Genomic DNA, 22,305 nt, shown 5'->3' with positions numbered 1-22,305 from the left:
CTGGAAGTCCATGATCAAAGTATCAGCAAATTCGGTTGCCGGCGAGGGCGCTCTTCCTGGCCTGTGGGTAGCCACCCCTCACTGTGTCCTCACCTGCCCTTTCCTCTGTGTGTGCATGGAGAAGGAGGGAGAGGTCGTCCTCTGCTTACAAGGACACCTGCCCTCCTGGGTCAGGTCCCCCACCCCGTGACCTCATTTCACCTGAATTACCTTCCCCAGGGCTCCATCCCCAAATCCAGTCACACTGGGGGTTAGGGCTTTAACATGAATTTGGGGAGGAGGGGATACAATTCTGTCATAGCAGCAAGGGTATATTTCACACTTGAGTTTTAAAAGTACTTCTTGGGGAATATAATGCCTTTCCCTCATACCTTTGCACATTGTATATAATTTGCTTTTGCAGTCTCTCGGAGGGTTCTTCTGTGAGCCCTAATTTTCACGACAGGAGCCCCCACGCCTAACGGTTTTGGGGACTGCGTGTCTTTGGTGGCCACACAAAGGCCCGTGTCACTCCCGCCTACACTCACACTTTCTTAGTCCCAGATACCTTTTTTGGCGTGTATTTCATAAACAGAATTCAACATTTAGTACCTCACCTAGGTGGAATTTTAATTGCCTAATTAGCCTCCAAAGAAAACTTAAAATACACTCGTGGCTCACTGAGGCAAATGATTACAGACTTTGTTTAAAATTAATCATATGATCGGGGCATTCTCAACTTTGTAAAACTTCTAATCTTGCTAATGCACATTTCTTGGGGTACCAAATCAGAAAACTGAAAAGTGTAGAAATTACCGAGTCTGACTTCTCATATAAACCGTTTCCTCCTGAGATGAACTAGTCGGGATGCAGATCACACTTGAATACAATTAATCTAAGATTGTGGCAGGTTCAGGCTACATCACATGCTTCTGGGGTTGCTGGGTTTGCTTGGCCAGAATTCCTTACGTGAACATTCCGCGCAAACCCTCACTCTGCCTGGCTCTGAGTAAAGCCCATTCTTAGCCTTGCAATGGAAACCAGATGTCCAGCTCAGCCCTGATGCAGACCTCTATCACAAACCAGCATTTCATAGGAGATGGTATCAGATCAGAGCTTGCACTAAACCAACCGAGACATTTTTTCGTGGGGTGTAAAGCAGGCCATTCAGGTAAAGATGTTGATCAAACTAAAATGCTCAAAATGCATTCATACTATCAATTAAAGCAGCCTGGAAATCCATTTCTCTTATCTTCCCTCTTCCTATCCCTTTACAACATAAAATGCTATTTTATGTTGGACTAGATCTTTCATTTCCACAACATAATATGCTATGTTCTGTTGGAATGGACCCTTTATTTCTTACTTAAGGTGGAATTGAGCTTGCTGGACAGTGGGGTCTGGTGACTTTGAAATACTAAATGATTAAAGCACATGATCCCTTAATTAATATCCCAATTTGGACAAAATTTTCCCTATTTGGACTAAAGCCCGGAGTGGGTTTACTTTACCATGAGGAACGACCTCCACTCCGATTGAATAATTAAAAGCATTAAAATGTTGCTTTTTCATTTCATCCTTTGGTGAGAAGTAACTGCAGATTGTAAGCAAACGGTACTTCTCCTTAGCATTAAGGTATTGTGTGCTCTGAAATAAAATGGGAAATTACTGGGAATCTTAATGCTTCTCTCCTTGCCGGTGTCTTTGCTTACAGAATACAGCCAACCCTTCCCCAGATGATACTTTGATATCTTTCTTGCCTCTCGCCCATATGTTTGAAAGAGTTGTAGAGGTAGGCCTTGTTTTGTTTTGTTTTTTGTGCTTGCTCGTTTGTTGGTGTTCTGCTAAGTTGTTGTGTTTTACAGAGCGTTCTTGCCTTGAATGCCAGTGACACACACATTTCGTTTTTACCACTTGCACACATGTATGAGCAGCTGCTGCAGGTAAGTTTTCATGGGCAGACTGTCATCCCCAGAGAGAATTCTTTGCTCAGCCCCATTTTAGAAATGGTGCCAAGTACTTAAAAGAGTATAAATGTTGGGAGTGGAAGTGGGGGTGGTCTGAATACTTGAACTTTAATCATTCATTTTAAAATTAGACGCTCAGACTTCTGAAGGCTATGCACGTGGGCATGATTCCAGAAAGATTAACTGTAAAAAGTAGAATTTTTATGAACGCCATCCTGCAAAGCCTTGTGAAGCTTCTGCCTCTGTAAATAGCTTCCGGTTTTCACTAGGCTTGTTCATAATGCACAAGTCGCCTTAAGATTCATTTTTTTCACCAATATTCCGAGTGCCCTTGGAAAAGCAGGATGATCTTTAGCTAACCTTGGCCTGGGTCAAGTGTATACAACTGTGACGAGAACCATCACTTCTCCTTCTTGGGCAATGTTGGATCATATACTTCTAGGAAAAACCAGTGGGCACCATTCATTCATTTAACAAATATTTATTGAGCACCAGTTGTGTGCCAGGCACTGTGCGAGGTGCCAGTGACCGAGACGAATCGAGAGGTGACTCACTGAGAGCGAGCGGCCCTTTGATTGGCTGCTGGCCCGTAGGATGCACTTACCCTAAAGGATCAAGGGTCACAAGATCCCATCTTGCATCTGTTACCTCGGCTCCTGCACACCTCAGGAGATCTTGTGACTTTCCAAAGCGGTCTCAAATGAGTTGATAATGGCCCATGTACACCTAATGGTGGTTTTGGAAGTGTGCCTGGGAGCACACTCCCTGAGCTTGAGTCTTTAAGCCATGAACCAGGGTGTACGTTTCCAGTGGTTTCTGCGTTCAAGCCTGAGACCATTTGTACGTCCGTGGCATCATCTTTTGAATCTCTCTTTCTCTTTAAAATTTAAAATAGGCTGACTGTGGGTCAAGGGCATATGGCTTGCCTGTGCGATCTGCATCGGGCGGGAACAAATCCGTGCAGTAGATTATAGCTGAACAGTCAAGCCAATCTGCTGTTTGATGCCCCAGTGTCTGAACTGCAACAGAGTCAGCGGCCTTTCAGACATTTTTTCGTGAGATTCAGATTTTAAAAATGAGACTTTAATAAGCTGGCAAATAGCCAAGTTTGCAAGTAGCTAAGTTTTGGGGGAATAAATTAGGCCTAAAGTTTCCAGGCAAGTACAATATTTGGATTACATGACACCGTGTCATTCATTCACCAGCTATTTATCCTCAAGCTAAAACAGCAGAAGCTCCATGATTATCACTAAAAACAACATAGTCTGGTTTCTTACCAGCTCCTTTATCTTCAGGGGGATCAAGAGAAAAAAACCACACTTTGATGTTGTGCAATGACCAGGGAATGCAAGAGCGTTTTTTTGAAAAGCTGTCGACATGCAGGAACTTAATGGTCTCTGGAAACTGGTCCAAATGCTAAAACAGAAGCCTTGTGTGTCTGTGTGTATGTTGCGTAGTCCCTGCTTTGATGACGACATGTGGATTATTTTTGTTTACTGCCCTAGTGTGTAATGCTGTGTCATGGAGCTAAAATAGGATTTTTCCAAGGAGATATCAGGCTACTTATGGATGACCTCAAGGCACTTCAACCCACAGTCTTTCCTGTGGTCCCCAGACTGCTGAACCGGATGTTTGACCGAGTAAGTTCCAAGGAGCAGCAGAGTGGGGGACAGAGCACTGGACCCAGAGTCCGAGACTTGGGTTTGAATTGGGCCCTCTGGGTACCTTCTGTACGCGATCTCGAAAAAGTGCGGTTTACCCAGCGGTAAAGCCTGAATGCATTGACCTCACAGAGCCTTTGGTGAAGATGATAAGAGAAAACAGGTGAACATACTTTGTAAACTGGAAGGGCCATACAGGTGGAAGATGGAAGGTCATATTATTTGTACCGTAAACTCTTTAGAGCCTCTATTTTCTCATCTGCATGATGGACGATGTTACCTCTTCCTCCTGCTGTCTAGCTCATAAAGTTGCTCAGTGCATCCCATGAGAACTATAACTATGAAATGGTTCTAGAAATTGTAATGCCCATGCACATGTAACATTACTTAGCCACATGGAAAGAAGTGACAAGCCAAGCCAGGGATGGAGAGAATGCCAGCCCCTCTGTGGGGGGGTCATTGTGGCATGGACCACACATCCCGGGCAAGACCAGGGTTGTGACATGAGCAGCCTTCAAGATAAATTTGGACGGGGCAGTTTTCATGCTCTTCATCGTAAGGCAGGGCTTCTGTGATCTATGGGAACCCCTCTCTCTCTCTTTTTTAATGGTCCTTTAAAAAAAAACTTTTAAAAACAGCTCGATTGTGATATATAATTCACATTCCATATAATTCACCCGTTTAAAGTGTAAAATTCAAAGTTTTTTGGCATATTCACAGAGTTCTGCAACCATCCCCACAGCCCATTTTTATCACCTCAGAAGGAAACCCTGGCTCTGCTCACTAGCTGTCCTCTACCCTCTCCGACCGCCAAGCAAAACGAATCTACTTTTTGAATCTGTAGATTTCCTTCTTCCGGACTGTCACGTAAATGGAATCACACAACGTGCGTTCTTTTGTGACTGGCCTCTTCCACGAGGTTCATCCATGTGGGAGCACGTGACAGTGCTTCCTCCCTTTTAATGGCCAAGTAATATTCGATGTATGGCTAGAACATATTTTATTTATCCCTTCATGCATCAGTAGGCCTGTGGGTTGTTGTCACTTCTTGGCTGGCATGCAGAATGATGCTACGAGCATTCTGTACGAGTGTCTGTGTGGACCCGTGTTTTCATTCCTCTTGGGTACTTTACCAAGGAGCAGAATCGCTGGGTCCCGTGGTACTTCCATGTTTCACTATTTGAGGAACTACCAGTCTGCTTTCCAAGGCAACCGCGCCCTATTACATTCCCCGCCCCCAGCAGCGGACGAGGGCTCCAGTTTCTCCACATCTTCACCAACTCTTGTTATTACCTGACTTTTCGATTCTCACCATCCTTGTCATTTTGTAACTGTCTTTTCCTTCTTCACCCGTCAGATTTTTGGGCAGGCAAACACCACGCTGAAGCGATGGCTGTTGGACTTCGCCTCCAAGAGGAAAGAAGCAGAGCTTCGCAGTGGCATCATTAGAAACAATAGCCTGTGGGACAGACTCATCTTCCACAAGATACAGGTGCCACATTCTCAACTCTTGTTTGCTAGGGAGACTGCCTTGGGCTTCGGAGTGTCTATGAGGGCTCCTTCTTAAAGCGAGGTGTGGTGGTGAGGGAGGAGGGCACGTTGTTAGTAATCCGGGTACATTTCTAAAAATTAAGGACAAAGCCGGTACGTAAATCTCAGTGTCCCATGCAAACCCGAACAACATGGTAACATGGAAAGGCAGAAAAGACCTCAGGGTAGTAGAGCCTCTGTAATTTATTTTTTATTTATTTATTTTTTTAAATTTAAATTCAATTAGCCAACATAGAGTACCTCATTAGTTTCAGATGTAGTAGTTCAGTGATTCATCAGTCTAATTTTTTGTTTTTAAGATTTATTTATTGAGAGAAAGAGAGGGAGCACGGGAGGGGGGGAGAGAGAATCTCAAGCAGACTCTGCGCTGAGCAGAGTCCGACGTGGGGCTCCATCTCATGACCCCACGATCATGACCTGAGCCGAAATCAAGAGTCAGACGCTTAACTGACTGAGCCACCCAGGCACCCTGGGCCTTTCTAATTTTTTGTTTTGCTTTCCTTTTCTGAAACAAGTATGTTACTCATTTCTTAGGCACCAGTGGTAAAGAATGTGGAATAATAATACTCTGTCCCCAAAAATGCCACACGTGGTGGTTGCCTCCCAACCCACCACAGTCTTGTTCTAATTCCTTCAAAATACCTGCAGGTAGAGGTATTGGCTTGTTTTTCATACCCGTTGAGAGAGAAGGGTGTAGCATCAGGAGGAAACCAGCTCCAGCCAGGCCTTCCTCTTTTGAATGCCCGTGAGTTCTCTGCGTGTTGGTGAGCTCCGTGCGGCCTGCAGAGAAGGAGCTAGTGGATCCGGGCCCCGGGTTCCCAGAAGGTGTCTTTGAGGAGCCCGCCCCTGTGCAGCCATCGGCCCCTCAATATCTCCCCTCTCCTTGCCTTGTAAGTCGAGCCTGGGAGGAAAAGTCAGGCTGATGATCACAGGAGCTGCGCCCGTGTCCGCCACCGTGCTGACGTTTCTGAGAGCAGCGCTCGGCTGTCAGGTGAGGTGGGCGTCATGTGGCTGGTTGTCTTGGGCTTTTTCAAGCCCAGGACTCTCCTTTCCAAAAAGTCATAAGTGTGTATCTCATTTTGGCTTGGAAGATCATGTTATTCCCAGGTTGCTTAGAGACAGGAGTGTGTCTGTCTTTGCCCCAAGGCAGGAGATGATGCGTCTCTCTGGCCACCACAGACGGGTAAAGCACCAGCCAAGAAACTTGCCTTTAATCCGGCCTGAGGGCATGGGGATGGGTTGCAGGTAATAAGCCGACCTGCAAGCCCTGGAGAGAACCTGCCTTAAAGGGGGTGGGGGAGGCAGCTGAGACTGGCCAACCAATAGGACCGGTGTGAGGCACAGCCGTGAGCGCCCAGAGCCCCGAGTGCATTCCTGGGTGGGTCGTGTGCAGTGTGACCTGTCGGGCCGTGTCGATGGCCCCCTGGCCTATCTATAGGAGGGCACGTAGAAGATGACTGTGGACAGCGGCCGGGGTGTCGAGTTGGGGGTGAAGATGTTTGGGTGCTATCATAGTAGTTCTGAACAGATTTTAAAAAGAGACACGTCACCACAGTTAGCCATCACTCAGGAGTGAGAAGAACGTCCTGATTTGTGCCCTTGCAGCACAGGTGTGACTGTTCTCTTTAATCACGTTTTGTCTCTTGGTGGCCCAGTTTTATGAAGGCTACGGACAGACCGAGTGCACTGCCGGTTGCTGCCTGACCGTACCTGGGGACTGGACAGCAGGTAGGAGCTGTGGGACACTCCTTATGGGATCTCGTTATTCCGGTGGGCATTCTTGGAATTGGGTTCATCCTCAGCTCGTTGACCAATGGAAGTTCTGTGTCTTGACTGATTAGGCCTTGGGGCAGTCTTGTAAATCAGGGATCCTCGTGGAAAAGGGCTGCTATGGCAGAGCACCTGTGCTTGGAGGACCAGCTGGAAGGCGGGTGGTGTTAAGAGATTCACCTAGAATCTGAAGCTGACAGCTGAGGGATGAAAGCCCTTTCCCCCAGGTTCACAGCGTTTGGCCCCACAGAGCTTTCCGGGAATGGATTGGGGTCGAATTATTTGCTGGTAAATTTGACTTGAGTCTACACTGGGTGCTGGGCCGGGTGTTGAAACCACAGAGAGAAAGAGACAAGTCATTTCTCCCAAAAGGCGCAAGGAGAGGCAGATATGAAAATAATCGGCGGAGCAGCTGTCCTTAAGCACGTGGGTGCGTTTCGTCCCCGCACCAACCCCGTGGCCTAAGTCCTGTTACCTCTGAGAGGAAATGAGTGTTGGTGAAAAAGCACATAAACAGTGTACAAGAATTTACCCGGCATTATGCTTCAGAGCCAGGATTCCAACCCAGCTCTGACCGATGGTACATTCTGGGCTCTGATATGCGAACGCCACTAATTTATTTGGTATATTATAAATATGAGCACCGTCTAGGAACATGGATTCTCATGTCCAGGCTCTAGTAGCACAATTCTGCTGGGACTCGTACTAACAGTCTCTGAACCTTTTTCCTGGTTTAATTTTTAACCCCTGGTTCCTTACCAGCCTAGAGAATTTGGAACAGTGATCTCTTTACACAAACATCATTAAAACATAGGAGGAATTATTTGTGATGCTCTTTTTTTTTTTTTTAAGATGTTATTTATTTATTTCAGAGAGAGCGAGAAAGAGATCACAGGCAGGGGTGGGGCAGGCAGAGGGAGAGGGAAAAGCAGGCTCTCCGCGGAGCAGGGAGCCCAGTGCAGGGCTCGATCCCAGGATCCCTGGATCATGACCTGAGCTGAAGGCAGATGCTTAACCAACTGAGCCACCCAGGCGCCCCTGCACCATCCTATCTTAATAAATTTAAATCTAAAATGTGTTCACTCATACCTAAGGAAGTAAAGACCATCTTGGTCAGAACCGGATGACATTGAGAGAATAATCCAATTTGGCAAAGTTGTGTATTTTCTCTTCTTAGAGAAAGTAGGGATGTTGAGAAGAAGTCTGTGTGAGTGAGAGGTGGCAAATGATGAGCAGGGGCCATCAGACCGTAGGAGCCTGGTAGAAGTTTTAGAAAGCTTGCTTCCAGGTGTTTGTAGAAACCCTTACAATCGACAGCCAAATTATTCATACTTTGAAAAAATAATTTGGGGCATCAAACTGGGGAAAGATCCTAAGAGACTTGTGAATGTTTGTCTCTATTCTAGAAATACACTTTCTGTGCTCATTTACTGGGGGAGCTGGGCTGTCATCGCTGCAAACAGACGTTTATATCAGCTGTTCCCATCATGAGCAGGCCTGTTGGCCATAAACATCATTTGGCCTAAGGATAGTAGGAGTCCTCCTGGGAATGATCATTCTTTTATTTACCATGCAGGCCATGTTGGTGCCCCAATGCCTTGCAACCTTATAAAACTTGTGGACGTGGAAGAAATGAACTACTTGGCTTCCAAGGGCGAGGGTGAGGTGAGTGAACCACCAAGTCGCTCACCCATATTGCCTTTCCCCCTGATAGCTCGGCCGCTTCTCGGCAGTGTCCCATAAAGCCTCTGAGCTTGATGTTATTGGTGATCCTGGATCAAACAGGCTTCTCTTTGAAGGTGCCTTTATGGGGGAGGGGGACCACAAATGTCTCTTCTGCCAGACACCGCAGAGACCTGGGCTCGAGAGCATGCCAAGTCTCCATGGCCTGAAGACCTGAAGCACAGCTCCTGTCAGCTCATGGCCCTGGAAACCTATTAGTGAGCCACTGGCTAGTGGAAGGAAAGCCTAATGACTTCAAAGTGATTTCCTCCCCTTTGGGGCTTTGAGCCAGAACCCGGGCAAGCATTAGCCCTACAACTTGACTGCAGCTGACGTCCTGAGGACAAGGGAACAGGGGCACTGAACATACCTCCAGGGTCGCAGTGTGGCTCCGCTGGTTCACTCTGGATCATGGAATTCAGGGCTTCTCGCTAAAGGTTGAGATACGCACCCCCCCACGCACACACACATACCCGTTCTCTCTGGAGAACCCCCGGCAAATGCTGTTACAGATCACCTTTGTCCCCCGCAGTTCTATCGAGATGTCATTGACATACACGCTGTATGCGTTTAAAGGAAACGGCATAATGAGTTGACGTCCATCTATGGTGGATGATTCCCCACGATAAGTCTCGTTAATATTCCATCATCTCACACAGATACAAGAAAAACAGAAAAAAAAAGATTTTTTTTCCTCATGATGAGGACTCTGAGGATCTCGTCTCTTAACTGTTAAATATAATCACGTGTTCGTGTGAGTTGTGGTCGCCGGGCTGTACGTTCGGTCCCCGGTGCTTACCGGTCTCCTAACCAGAACTTTCGACCCCCTCCCTCCACTTCCCCCTAACCACCCCCCCTTCCCAAACGGTCTCTCTTCAGGTGTGTGTGAAAGGACCAAATGTATTTAAAGGCTACTTGAAGGACCCAGCGAAAACAGCAGAAGTTCTGGACAAAGACGGCTGGTTACACACGGGGGACATTGGAAAGTGGCTTCCAGTAAGTGCTCACCTCCCTCGTTGGTTTACAGATACTTTTCTTCTGCCGTTTGCTGTTGTGCGACCTCACTTTTTCCCTTTCCCTGCTGTGGGGGGTAGGGGGGGGCCTCTTCCATTTCCTGCAGGGAACAGTTTTATACTCTTAGCGTGCCTGGGTAGGGTTGTCACTTGAACTGTAGCGAATGTTTGGTTTTGATGCATGACATCAATCCCGGTTGCTGCTTCCTGTTCGAAATCCAGAGAGACAATGTATGGCTCTTTCTATATCAGTTCTGGGCCTCGATGTGAAGGCCTTATTAGTTGAGCGAGGTAGGCGGGGCATGGTGGTCGACGGCCAGGAAGGTGTGGTGGGCAAGAAGTTGCAAGTATATGTGTTTCTTAGGCTGGTCATCTCATTAAAAATAGGATAAGCGTCCCACGGTTAGGCCAACGCCTTCGAACGTAGTCTCAGAATTGTTACTGTAGACAGAGGCCAGGGTCCATCAGAGGAGGGAAAAGAACCTACAAGAAGCTCCACCCATGGGTTTGACCAGTTTGGCTTGCTGCTGCTTTTTCTAAGTTGTCAGTGTGTTGAATTGCTATTACTAAAATGGCTAAGGCAAGTTTTATTATTGCATGTCATTCGATTCTTATGGATTCGATGTATGCGACACTCCCGGAAATTTTTATTGATTTGGAAAATGCTCCTCCTCCCCACGCAGTTAATTCAGACTTCAGAATACCGAAGTTATTCAGAAATAGATTAAGTCCCTCTTTTCAAGTTCAAGAGGGATTAGGCGTCAGTTCCAGTTCTGGCTCGGGCCATCTCGTTGGACCTCAGTCTGCTCCTTGGGGAAGTGGCACAGAACCAACGTGCAGTGAGAGAGCCGGAGAAACTTGCCCACAGCTGACCTTTGGAAACACAGGAAGGACCCGGGGGGGGATGGCTGGACAGTCAGCTGGGGGTTTTGGTGACCAGAGGTGGACACGATGGCCTTTGGCCCTTCTCGGGCAGCGGTTGTATCCTTCCCACGGTCCCCACGTGGGCCACTGATGGGCCCTGCCCCAGGGGCCCAGGAGCGAGCCCCTCCCACCCCCACCCCTGCCTCCGCCTTGAAACAATGACGAAGGTGGCATTTGGCCTCTCTGTAGGAGCCTTTACTGAGCGCTTGCTCTGTGCAGAGCGCTCTGGGGGTGTCTGTACCCTTAAGGAGCGTGACGGAGCCTTGGGGAGGCAGGTACAGGGCGCACAGAGCGCGGCCAGCGGGCTACGGGGATGAAGTGAAGGGCGTGGACTCTGGAGTCCCTTTCTCTGTGCTTGGCTCGCTGGCGTTGGGCGGGTTACTTAGTCTCCCCAAGCCTTAGTTTCCCTCTCTCTAAAATGGGCTGATAACTGGCCCCTGGGCAGTGTTACCAGGATTAAAGGAGAGCATGTGAGAAGCGCCCTGGACTGTGTGTGATTGACACGGGGCTGAGAGGGGGGCGTCCCCCAGCCACAGACTCACTCACAGTGCCCCCCTCCCCTCCCCTCCCCTCCCCTCTAATAAACAGAACGGTACCTTGAAGATTATCGACAGGAAAAAGCACATATTTAAACTGGCACAGGGAGAATACATAGCACCCGAGAAGATTGAGAATATCTACCTGCGAAGTGAACCTGTCGCTCAGGTGTTTGTCCACGGAGAAAGCTTGCAGGTACGTGTGTTCTGGGGTGTGAGCCGTGTTGCACAGGTGGGCCCGGTGCCTCGAACTCCGGACGTTTGCAGTGCAGTGGAAAGTCTGCGATGAGTATTGAACTGCCTTTCACGTGTGACATGCTGGAATATTATTGGGGTTTGCTGCTTGGCATTTCTCATCCAGAAAAGTTTTTCTCTTTAAATTCCATATTTTTATTTTACCTAACTAGAGTGGTCTGGCATACCAAGGGGAGTTGAATAAAGATATTAGGGACTGGGTAAAATAGGCTCCTAATTTAAACTACGAAAGGAAATATTGATAGATTGATTATAAGAAAGCTTAGAATTTTCAACATATTAAACCCAACGTACTTATGCTGTGTCTCCTAAATCATGTCTGAGCAGTGGGGGTTGTGAGCCGGTATATACGTGAAGTTGAAAACCAAGGTCAGTATTGTAGTGTAACGTCTCTTTGCCAAAATATTGGGCAGATGGTGGCAAGGGAGAGAAAGTGGTCTGGTTTCCTGAAAGCTAATCTTTTTACGAATCTTAAGACTTTTAGATACTTGTAGAAGAATGTTTTACTTATAAGGAATGCACCGATTTTTCTTTGAGAGTATACCTGTTTTTCTTTGACCTAGAATCTTTCTTTTTTAAAGATTTTATTTATTTGACAGAGAGAGAGAGAGAGAGAGAGAGCACAGGCCAGGGGGCAGCAAAGGGAGAGGGAGAAGCAAGCTCCCAACTGAGCAAGGAGCCTGATGCAGGATTTGATTCCAGGACCCTGGGATCAAGACCTGAGCTGAAGGCAGCCGCTTAACTGACTGAGCCACCCAGGCACCTCTCTTCGACCTAGAATCTTAGCATGCCTTCGATTTTTATTTAGTTTTATTGTTACTAAATTGTAAAAAATGTGGCATTGGAGATCTAAAAACAGCTGTATAAATTTTTTTCTCTCCTTTTAAAAGCAGTTACTTGATATCCATTATCTTGTCTGCTTATGTAACTGTTTTATTAAAATATATATATATAAATATTTATGCAAAAGTAAATAAAAATTAGGGTTTTGTTAGGTTTTGATTCCTAGTGGTCCTTTTAAAACACTTAATTGCAAAATTCCTGATGCTTGTCTGTATTTTAGAGCCAGGAGCTCTTAACCTGGGCTCAGTAGACTCCTGGGGCTGGTAATATGTTCCAAAAAGAGGGTCTGTAACATCTCTCAGATTCTCCTGTGGTCCATCATGCAGAATGATAAAGAATCTCTATTTCAGAACACCTGAATCAAGCCACGTAATAACTCACTTGTCTGTGTTAAAGGCATTTCTCATAGCAATTGTGGTACCAGATGTTGAGACATTATGTTTCTGGGCCCGAAAGAAAGGGTTTGAAGGCTCCTTTGAGGAACTGTGCAGGAACAAGGTAAGGCTCGGGGAGTGTGTGGTCTGCCTCCTGTACCTTGGCTTGGCATCGAGCATGCCTTCAGAGATCACCAGCACAGCAAGCGTGTTGTTTTCTCACCTTCCTAGGACGTCAAAAAAGCCATCCTGGAAGACATGGTGAGGCTTGGGAAGGAATCCGGCCTGAAACCATTTGAACAGGTGAGATTTGCATCACCCGTGCACGCACCCCTACAAAACAGGTTTCTGACCTGAGGATTCTATCTGAATAGGTATGCAGCACGAGGGGACCTAAAGAAACCCATGAGGAATGAGTAAGGGCGAGCTTTGGCCAGCGGGGAGGATTTCTGTAACCAAGGGCAGGCACTCTCTTCCCCTGGAGGTCGGGGTCCAAGCCCAGATCTTGTCCTGGGGGCAGCCCCTGCCTTGTGTTGAGCGAGCCCGCTGACCCGAGTCCAAGGAGGGACTGGACCGGCCATGGGGTCTCCAATCCCTTCCGACCCACGTGCTTTTTTAGGCCCAGGTTGATTCTGCCCTCGGTTTTTGTTTTAATGGCCTCGTTTATTTGCAGGTCAAAGGCATTAGCCTCCACCCTGAATTATTTTCTATCGACAATGGCCTCCTGACCCCAACGATGAAGGCAAAACGGCCCGAGCTTCGGAATTATTTCAGGGCACAGATAGACGAACTTTATTCCACCATCAAAGTTTAATGCCAGGAAGAAACCACACCCCTCCGCAGTCTCCTGCTGATGGCCTTCACGTTGGTAATTTTGACTAGAGCGCGCATAGGAAAGGGAGCGTCCACGTTTGACTTGTGCATTCGGGGTTCTCGTCATAAGAATTTTAGAGGACACGGAACACTGCCTTACGGTCACCTCCTGTTGCAGACCATGTATATGGTGATACACAATTTCCAAAATGAGCCTTAAAATCATAAAGGGGAAACGATCCACGTGCTAAGTTATTTGAGACTTCCTCCGTTTAAAAAAAAAAAAAATAGGCGGGTGAAAACTTCTGTCTCCCGGTTTTCTAACCAAGGGATTAGGACTTTGCTATTTCTGAGATGTCTGCTACTTACTGCAAATTCTGCTGCTCTGCAAGGTACAGTGCACTGGAAGAAAGCTGCCCCTTCAAAGCAAGGACTGTCCCAGCTGGAGAATGTGGCAAGCGGGCCAGAGATTTTTTTTTTAAACCCCTGTCTCCTCCCTTTCCCCACTTCACACGCGCTCCTGTGAGCCTTCTGCTGTCGGGTCCTGGAGCGGCGCGTGCTTCTCGGCAGTCCCTGTTGTCCTGTCGGAGCAGAAGGCTCCCGGGGACAGAACAGATCCGATTCAGAACAGCACAGACGTCAGTCTCGGATGAATGGGCGCTCACCTGAGCGGGCGGCTTCCGGCGCCCTCGGAGCAGAATGACCTCAGACCCTCTTCTCCAGACCCGATTCCTGTCCCCCACCACCCCACCCCCTCCCAGGGGTTATTAAAAAGTCTGCCTTAGACTCTGCAGTGAAGACAAGCATTTCAAGAAGGAAGTAATTACCTGGATCGCCCATGCTCAACTGTGACGCCTAATGAACTGGCCCTTTTATCTCTGCTGAACCAGTCATTCTTTGTGATGGCCAACGGATTTTTAATGTGGTTTTCATATCAAAAGATTGTGTTGTGATTAAGTGGCTTTTTCCACCCCCGAATAAATTCTCAGGCAGGGCATGTCTTTAAACCTATTAAGGGAATAGATATACTTGGGTACTTATTGAAATGGACAGTAATAAGCAAATGCTCTTATAATGCTACCTGATTTTTATGAAATGTGTTTGACAAGCCAAAATTCTAGGAGGTAGAAATCTGGAAAACTCATTTTCTGGGATTAACATCTCAAGGGATTTTTTTTTTTTCTTTTAAAGAAAAAGTTCATTTGGGAATTTAGCTGCATTTCACTTGAGTGCAAGTCTTTGCTACGTGTGACTGAATTAGGTTGTCATTTATACATTGAAAGCAGCTGGTTTGGGGTTTGTGAGAGTTCCGTGTATTATATACAGGCACGACAGGGTTGACACCGAAGAACTGTCATCATAGTAACAGTATCTGGTAGCCTAACTGCATATGTGTGTTCTTCATTGCACAAAAAAGTCAATAATTTGTCACCTTGGGGTTTTGAATGTTTGCTTTAAGTGTTGGCTATTTCTATGTTTTATAAACCAAAACAGAATTTCCAAAAACAATGAAGGAAACCAAAATAAATATTTCTGCATTTCAAGCAAGTGAAAGCCTCTCTTTTCATGACTGGGGTAGTGTTCGGGCCAGCCTTGGACCTGCGTGGGTACAGCCTTGGACCCCGCTTCCCTCGGCGGCAGCCCCGCCCTCCTGCCACTTCCCTGACCCCCACATGGGGTGACCTGGGGCCTCCGGCCGTGTTCTCTGGCAACAGCTCTGCTATGTTGTGCAGAAGAAACCATGGTGTGAATAATACGGATATTCCTGGAAATGCAAATTCTTTGCTGGGAATCTCTGTTCCTGGAGACCTTGGCTGTAGGTAGCGGTTCTGTGGTGGATTTAATTCCGTGTATTTTAGTAATTCCCTTACTAAGCACTGTTTTAGAAGATGCCTCATTTGTAGCAGCCAACTTTCTCTCTTTCCTTTCCCTCTGGTTTCCAGGCTACACTGTCATTGTAAAGGTTTTCCTCTCCTGTATGTGTTCAGCCCCCAGTTCCTTCTCTAGTCTGTGGGGTTGAAATCCACCTCCCTCCCTTAAATCTTGTGTTTGGTGTGGAGGTGGCTGGTTTTTTCCTCTAAAGCCCAAGCCCTGTTCACATATCTCTGGTGAGGCTCCTGATCCATTGTGCCTTTGGCTTTGAGCTAATAAATTCCTTGTCTCGCCTGCCCTCGTTGCCTCCCCATTCTCTTCCTCTACCCCTGAGTCGAGCGAGTGTGAGCATCTTCACACTGGGCATGACCTTTCTTTTCCCTCCCTGAGCGCCCAACACGGCCTGCAAACCAGTAGGTGTTCATTAAATCTCATGTGAACAAATACTTGCGATTTTGAACAAAGCTTCTCTTGCAATGAGGTTGATCTTCACGCTGGGTTTTATCCTTTTTTTAAAAAAAAAAAAAAAAGTGGTAAAACCACGTAAAGTGTATCGTCTTAATTATTTTTTTTAAAGATTTTATTTATTGATTTGACAGAGCATGAGTGAGGGGCAGGGGCAGAGGCAGAGGGAGAAGCAGGCTTCCCGCGGAGCAGGGAGCCCGATGCGGGGCTCGATCCCAGGACCCCGGGACCCTGACCTGAGCCGAAGGCAGACACTTAACTGACTGAGCCACCCAGGCGCCCCTCATCTTAATTATTTTTAAGCACACCGTTCAGAGGCTTCAAGTGCATGCCACATTGTTGTGCAACCATCAGCACCATCTGTCCACAGAACTCTTCATCCTGTAAAACCAAAACTCTGCTCATCCATTCCCTCTCCCCAGCCCCCGGCAACCACCTTTGTCCTCGCTGTCTCTGTGAATTCCACTGCAGGTAAATCCTACGGCATATCTGTCTTTGGGATTGGTGATCTCACTTATCATAATATCCTCCGGGTTCATCCATGTTGTAGCGCGGGTCAGGATTTCCTTCCTTTTTATTTTATTTTTATTTATTTTTTGGTTACAATAGTAAATTTTATTTAGTGCCAGGCCAATTTATTGTGCCAAGATTATATGTCCTTCATGACCAATTCAGAGTAAGAACCTCTGGCCTTTTTGAAGGAGAATGGATACTCTTTGTTACACTCTTATTAATTCCCTTTGATCTTTTCTTTTTATTATTATGTTCAGTTAGCCAACATACAGTACATCATTAGTTTTTGATGTAGTGTTCAACGATTCTTTAGTTGCGGGTTACACCCAGTGCTCATCACAACACGTGCCCTCCTTAATGCCCATCACCCGATTTCCTTCCTTTTTAAGGCTGAATAATAGTCCATTGTAGGCACGGACCACATTTTCTTTATCCTTTCATTTGTTGTTGGACGTTTGAGTTGTTCGGACCTTGTAGCTATTGAGAATAATAACTGCTGTGAACACGGGTGTACAAATATCTGTTTTAGTCCCTGCTTTCAATTCTTTTGGGTACGTACCTAGAAGTGGAATTGCTGGATCATATAGATACAGTAATTCTATGCTTAATTTGTTGAGGAATTGCCATCCTGTTCGCCCCAGTGGCTGCACCCCTTGACCTTCTCACGAGCAATGCACAAGGGCTCCAATTTCTCCACATCCTGCCTGTAAACGTCTTCTCTGGTTGGTTTCTGTGTTTGTGATAACACACATCCTAATGGGCGTGAAGTGGTACCTCGTGGTGGTTTTGCTTTGCATTTCTGTAATGATTAGTAAGGGTCAGCCTCCTTTCTTGGGCTTACTGGTCATTTGTATATCTTCTTTGGAGAAGTGTCTCTTCAAGCCCTTTGCCTATTTTTACAAATAGGGTTATTTGTGCATTTTGTTGAGCTTTACGCGTTCTTTATATATTCTGGATATTAATCCCGAAACACTGTCTCAGGTCTTAACTTCTGCAGTGCACTGTCTGGGGTCTGAGCCTGTACAACAGCAGTAAATATTTAGTGGCACTCTTCCCACAAATCAGACCACACCTCCGGAGCCCAGTGCTCGGTGTCTCAAACCCAGCTGGAACAGAAGAGGATGGCTCACTGGGAGTGAAGCAGTCTTTTCTTCTGTCCAGACCCCCTGTGTGTTAAGCTTCTCTCAGGAACAGCCAGAGAGCAGGCGTCTCCCCGCAGACGAGGAGCGAGGATGCACGAGGAGTGAGGAGGCGTGAGCTAAAACCACAGTCGTCTCTCTGCGCTCAGAGCTCGTCCTGCCCCTCCCTGCAGGACCCCCCCACCCCGTGACACACCCACATTCTAGATCCAAACTCAGAAAGGCAGTTGGTTTTCAAGGATATTTGGCATTTGGCAAATAGGTTTGCCTCCCACTTTCTCGATTACTTGGAAGAAGAAGAAGAACTGAAAGGCATCCGATGTTGCCACACGCCAGGCGCTATTCTTAGCATTTTACCCAGATGACCCACTTTACGTTACAACTCTTAGAGCCAAATGCTACCGCTGTCCCCATTTTACAATGAGGAAATTAAAGCACACATGTGATGGGATCAATGCCACACACCGGACAGAACGGAAGCTGGAACTGAGCTTCCAACCTCGTGCTATGGATGTTTCTTCTTGTCCACCCTTGGCCGTGAACTTCTGACCAAACAGGTCGGTGGATTGTTTCTCGGCCCTACCTGTTCTGCCTCTTAAGCATCAGTACAAATGGTTTTGATTCCTATCCTACGATTGCTCTTTGTCCTAGCAGGGCCTGATACCACTTCCCAGAGTTTTGTTCTGGTTTTATGGCTTATCCAAAATTAAATATAATTGCTGTCTGTGATGTTGGTAACCCCAGATCCATCAAGGACTAAAAGTTTGGTAGAACGAGCCACTTTGTCTTAGAGGAGAGTGTGTGTGAGGCCATGTCGCAGGCATACAGCTGGTTCATGAGATCCCTCAGAAGCTGTTCTAGAAATCCTCAGGGATGGGGGTCCCTGAGGGATGGCAGCTGCGGGATCATACTAGGGAGTACACTCCTGTGCTATGCTGTGTTTGCTCCTTACTTATGTCCCCATTCAGTCCCTATAGAGACCCATTAGGGGGTGAATCCACAATTTTGTGTTTACCATCAACAAACAAATGAGTTCAGATTGTGATGGCTGCTTTGAAAAAAACAACTGAGAAAGTATTGGGGAGGGGACCACAGGGCCTGGTTTAAGTGCTGGGGTCAGAGAACGTCCCTTTGAGGAGGTGACACTTAATGGTGATGACCTGAAGGATGAGGAAGGGGAACCAGCCTCACAGGGTTTGGGGAAAGAGTTCAAAAAGCAGGATCGCGAGTGCAAAAGCCCTGAGGTGAGAAAGCATGCGATGTATTCCAGGACCTGAAAGAAAGCGAGTGAGGCTAGAGCATCATAAGCGAGGGCAAGTGTAGTATTGGGGGAAGTTACAGAAGGAGGGCCCGGTTACCAGACAGGAATCTGGATATGACGCTGCGTTCAGGAGGAAACCAGTGAGGGGTTTTGAGGCAAGGAGTAACATTCCCTGAATTACCCTTTCCAAAGACTATTCCTGGCTGTCACAGAGGGATCAGAGGAGAAGCACGGAGACCATGCAAGGACAGCGTGGTGCATGATGGCGGCTTGAACCAGGTTGGTGGCCAGGGAGATAGGAAAGGGGTTGGAGGTGGCACCAGGGAAAGGGAGGGATCAGGGTGTGCACACAGTTGGGGAGATGAGCACCTGCCCTCGCTGAGCTGGGAAGACTTGCATGGTCTTTGGGGGAGGGAATCAGGAGGTTGAATCTGGACACAGTTTCTACTGGAGGTGCCTGCTAGACAAGCCCGTGAAGATACGAGTCTGTGGCTCAGGAGACCATCAGGCAGGAGATAACACATGGGCAAGTCAGCAGTGTACAGGAGGTCAAAGAGACTTCGCCAGGTAACCCGGGGAACCAGAAAATCTGGCTGGGAAGTAGAGGAGGTCCCAAGACAGAACCAGCCTTGCACATTTGAAAGGGAATTAAGGAGCCAGCAATGGGGACTGAGAATCACCTGCCATGAAGGAAGGTGGGCAACCAAGCAGGTGGTGTCCCGGAAGCCAAGAGAGAAAAGTTTTGGGGAGGGAGGGGATCAGTTACGTCACATGCTATTGAAAGGTGGAATACGGTGGGGACAGAGGAACTTCCAGTGGATTCCGCCATGGTGACAACTCTGGACATAAGTGTTCCATCGGAGTAGCGAGGACAGAAGCCCGTTGGGAGCGAGTGGGGGCGTGGGCTCCCGCAAAGTCAGGAAGATCAGCTAACTAGTCCGGAATTTTCCCACTGCCCCACTTCTCGTGCCCGGGTCACATTTTCTGGCTGTGCCTTCCCCTCCATGGTGTGATGCCCATCACCGTGTCGGACACATTTCCTTCATTAGCTGGCCCCCAGGGGCCCCCAATCTCGCCATTGTAAATGCACCTGTTTGCAGCTTACGCCATGTCACAAGGTGGAGGTGGGTAAATGCCATGGCCTCTGGAATTTTCTTCCACATTTGTGGCAGTTGTTTCTTTTCACGGCAGCATAAGCAGAAGAGAAGCCGGCCGGCCTGCCCTAGATGCCAGGCAGGGCAGGTGGACAGAGGGCAGAAGGCCCTGGCGGCACCTTGGGAGGCAAGGACCGCGGGGCTGTTGGACTGAGCGTCCCTCCCATTCCTCCGCCTCCAGCCCCCTCCGTATCTATCCTGGAGAGTGGCCGTGGCCACAGTCGGCCTGGACAGAGGCTGTTCCTCCATCCTTCCCGGCTGGAGCGGCCTCAGCGCCCGGAGCTGAGGAAGGCAGTTGCAGGTTAGCATGAGCCTCCTATTTGGCATAAAAAGAAACCCACATTTTTCCTTTTTGACTTTTAACTCCTTCACACCGTTGACTTGCAAACATGCTCGAAGTCTTGCTGGATGACTTCTGCTCCTCAGTAGCATTCCTAAAGCTACAGAGATGGACTGTTCTTGGCCAGAAGCAGGGGTTTTTCACCAATACATGTTAAATGTAAGTTCTTAGCCACTCGCTTGTGTTACGATTTTTAATGGGGGAATGGGGAATGGTCTTGCCTGTCAAATTTCCCTTACAGAAATTGTCCTTGCTCAATGCTAAGGCTACTGGTTCACCCCACCCCCGCCCCCCCACCCCACCCCCCAGCCCCCGGGAACTCTGGGCAGTCTTTCCTGCTTTGCATGTGGCCAGTTAAAATCGGAGGGTGAGTCATGGGAGTGACAACCGGCGGCGGGGGGGGGGGGGGGTGGAGGAGGGCCCTGCCACAGGGGGTTACCCAAGCACCAGGCCCGAATGGGACACGTGTGAAGCATGCGTGAAACCGGTTTGCTCACATTCTACTTTAAGCAACATGTGCAGACATAGAGGGACTCTCCCTTAAGAGTCCTGCGCTTTCCCACACCCACTGATACTGCCTTCCCCGCCCTGCTGAGCTCCCGCCAGCTCCCTGGCCCCACCCGGGTGGGTGGGCCGTGGGCCCTGCACCTGAGAGGAATTCCGCCCACCGCCACCACCTTGCGGATGCGCTCTCCCGTTGCCTATTATTGGCTGTGTCCACTCCCCACCTGCCATCCCTACTGCCCAGGCAGGATGGCAGCCGACTCTCGCTGGGACAACTGCACCAGCCTCTTAACTGGCCTCCATATCTCTCTGTGGGTCTCTACTCACTCACCCTCTCTTCCTCCACTTTGCACCAAGGATGAATTTTCTAAATCACAAGTCTTATCATGTGATTCCCCTGTGTTATCATTCAGAAAGTTCCGGTTGCTCCCAAGTCTGAACTGCTTAATATACTTAGAGGGGGGCTTTTCGGACTTTGTTGTGCATCAGATCCCCTGGGGATCTTAAAATGTAGATTTGGATTCAGTAAATTTGGAATTGGGCCTGAAATTGTACATTTTGAATAGGCTCCTCAGGGGATGCCAGTGCTGCTGGTCTGGGTATGACACTTTGAGGAGCAAGGAACTGGGGAACCCCTGCTTGTGTCTCTAGCCTCATCTTTTGCCACCACCCCAACTCTGTTCCAGCCACACTGAACGTATTCGAACTCCCAGAATGCAACCCACTCTTGCTCACTACGGGGCCTTTGCATATGCCCTCTCCCTAGAGCCCTCTCCTACCCTGGCCTAGCCGGCTGCTCTCCCTTTATTCCAACTCGATTGTCGATGCCACTTCCTCTAGAAAGGCTTCTCCTATTCTCCAAGCCCAGGAAATAAAAAGTCAGGCATGTTTGTGTCCTGGCAGTGGTGTCAGGTGAAGGGGTAGGGTAGCCGGTAATGATTTTCTTTATGCCAAGCGACAAGGTTAAAGAGGTGGCTTGTGAGACACAGGGCGGCAGCCAGAGGGTGGTTGGTGGGATGAGGGGAGCTGTTTACTCCTACAGAAGGTTCCAGAAAGAAGGTTTTTGTGTCACCTGGGGGTTTGAGAGGGCAGCCCGTCTGACCTGAGGTTGGCTGGCTGATGGCACCTTGACTCTTTTACTGTTTCTTTCTTGGCTGAGCAGAAAAAGATCCCTGAGGTAAGGGAACTAGCTGCCTTGAGCTCTGGGAACAAAGTCAGCTGCGCACCTGTGTGCTGTCAGACCACCCAAAAGTCACGTCAGAATGAGCAAGGTCATTACAAGGAAGAAAACTGTTTTCAGAAACTTTTTTTTTTTTTTGACCACAGCTTGAGAGCGAATCATGGAGACAGATTTCTACTGTAGAAATTTTATGTCTCTTATTTTCTTACGAAAATCTCTTCCTGTGGGGTGTTCTTTTCGTTTCCCTTTCTCCACTTATGCGCTCCCGTGTCCCTTTTACAAGTTTGAGTTATAAAACGAATTCCCCTGCAGGTCGGAGTCAGCGATTGCTCGGCCGGAGAAACCCTGGATTTTGCTAGAATGCTCCTGCCAGGGCTCCTGCACCAGACCCAGCCCTGTAGGGAGCCGGGAATGGAATCCAAAACATGTGACATGGCAGGTCCTGATGCAGTGGTCAGACCTATTAGCC

At 48.0% G+C, this 22,305-nt stretch overlaps 1 protein-coding gene across 3 annotated transcripts in view; it reads left to right on the top strand.

Moving 5' to 3' along the window:
* Positions 1 to 14,952, top strand: part of ACSL1 (acyl-CoA synthetase long chain family member 1) — a 74,517-nt gene extending 59,565 nt beyond the window's left edge. For 2 of the 3 annotated variants that reach the window (XM_088020915.1, XM_088020916.1), the window contains exons 11-21: positions 1,694 to 1,771; positions 3,452 to 3,586; positions 4,965 to 5,099; positions 6,054 to 6,149; positions 6,814 to 6,886; positions 8,505 to 8,593; positions 9,530 to 9,646; positions 11,176 to 11,319; positions 12,618 to 12,719; positions 12,827 to 12,898; positions 13,269 to 14,952. In XM_088020915.1, the coding sequence (XP_087877041.1) occupies positions 1,694 to 1,771; positions 3,452 to 3,586; positions 4,965 to 5,099; positions 6,054 to 6,149; positions 6,814 to 6,886; positions 8,505 to 8,593; positions 9,530 to 9,646; positions 11,176 to 11,319; positions 12,618 to 12,719; positions 12,827 to 12,898; positions 13,269 to 13,409 (1,182 nt within the window). In that variant the 3' untranslated portion in view covers positions 13,410 to 14,952. Of the gene's footprint in view, positions 1 to 1,693; positions 1,772 to 1,844; positions 1,923 to 3,451; positions 3,587 to 4,964; positions 5,100 to 6,053; positions 6,150 to 6,813; positions 6,887 to 8,504; positions 8,594 to 9,529; positions 9,647 to 11,175; positions 11,320 to 12,617; positions 12,720 to 12,826; positions 12,899 to 13,268 lie in introns of all 3 variants that reach the window. The other variant, XM_088020917.1, reaches the window with a different exon arrangement.
* The last annotated feature ends 7,353 nt before the right edge of the window (positions 14,953 to 22,305 follow it).

This window comes from Eumetopias jubatus, unplaced genomic scaffold (assembly GCF_037043125.1).
Source record: "Eumetopias jubatus isolate StellerSeaLion01/CBP00866 unplaced genomic scaffold, mEumJub1_p1.0 scaffold_2, whole genome shotgun sequence".
Lineage (NCBI taxonomy): Eukaryota > Metazoa > Chordata > Mammalia > Carnivora > Otariidae > Eumetopias > Eumetopias jubatus.
Note: the sequence above shows the minus strand (reverse complement) of the source record. Positions and strands in the feature narration are given on the sequence as shown.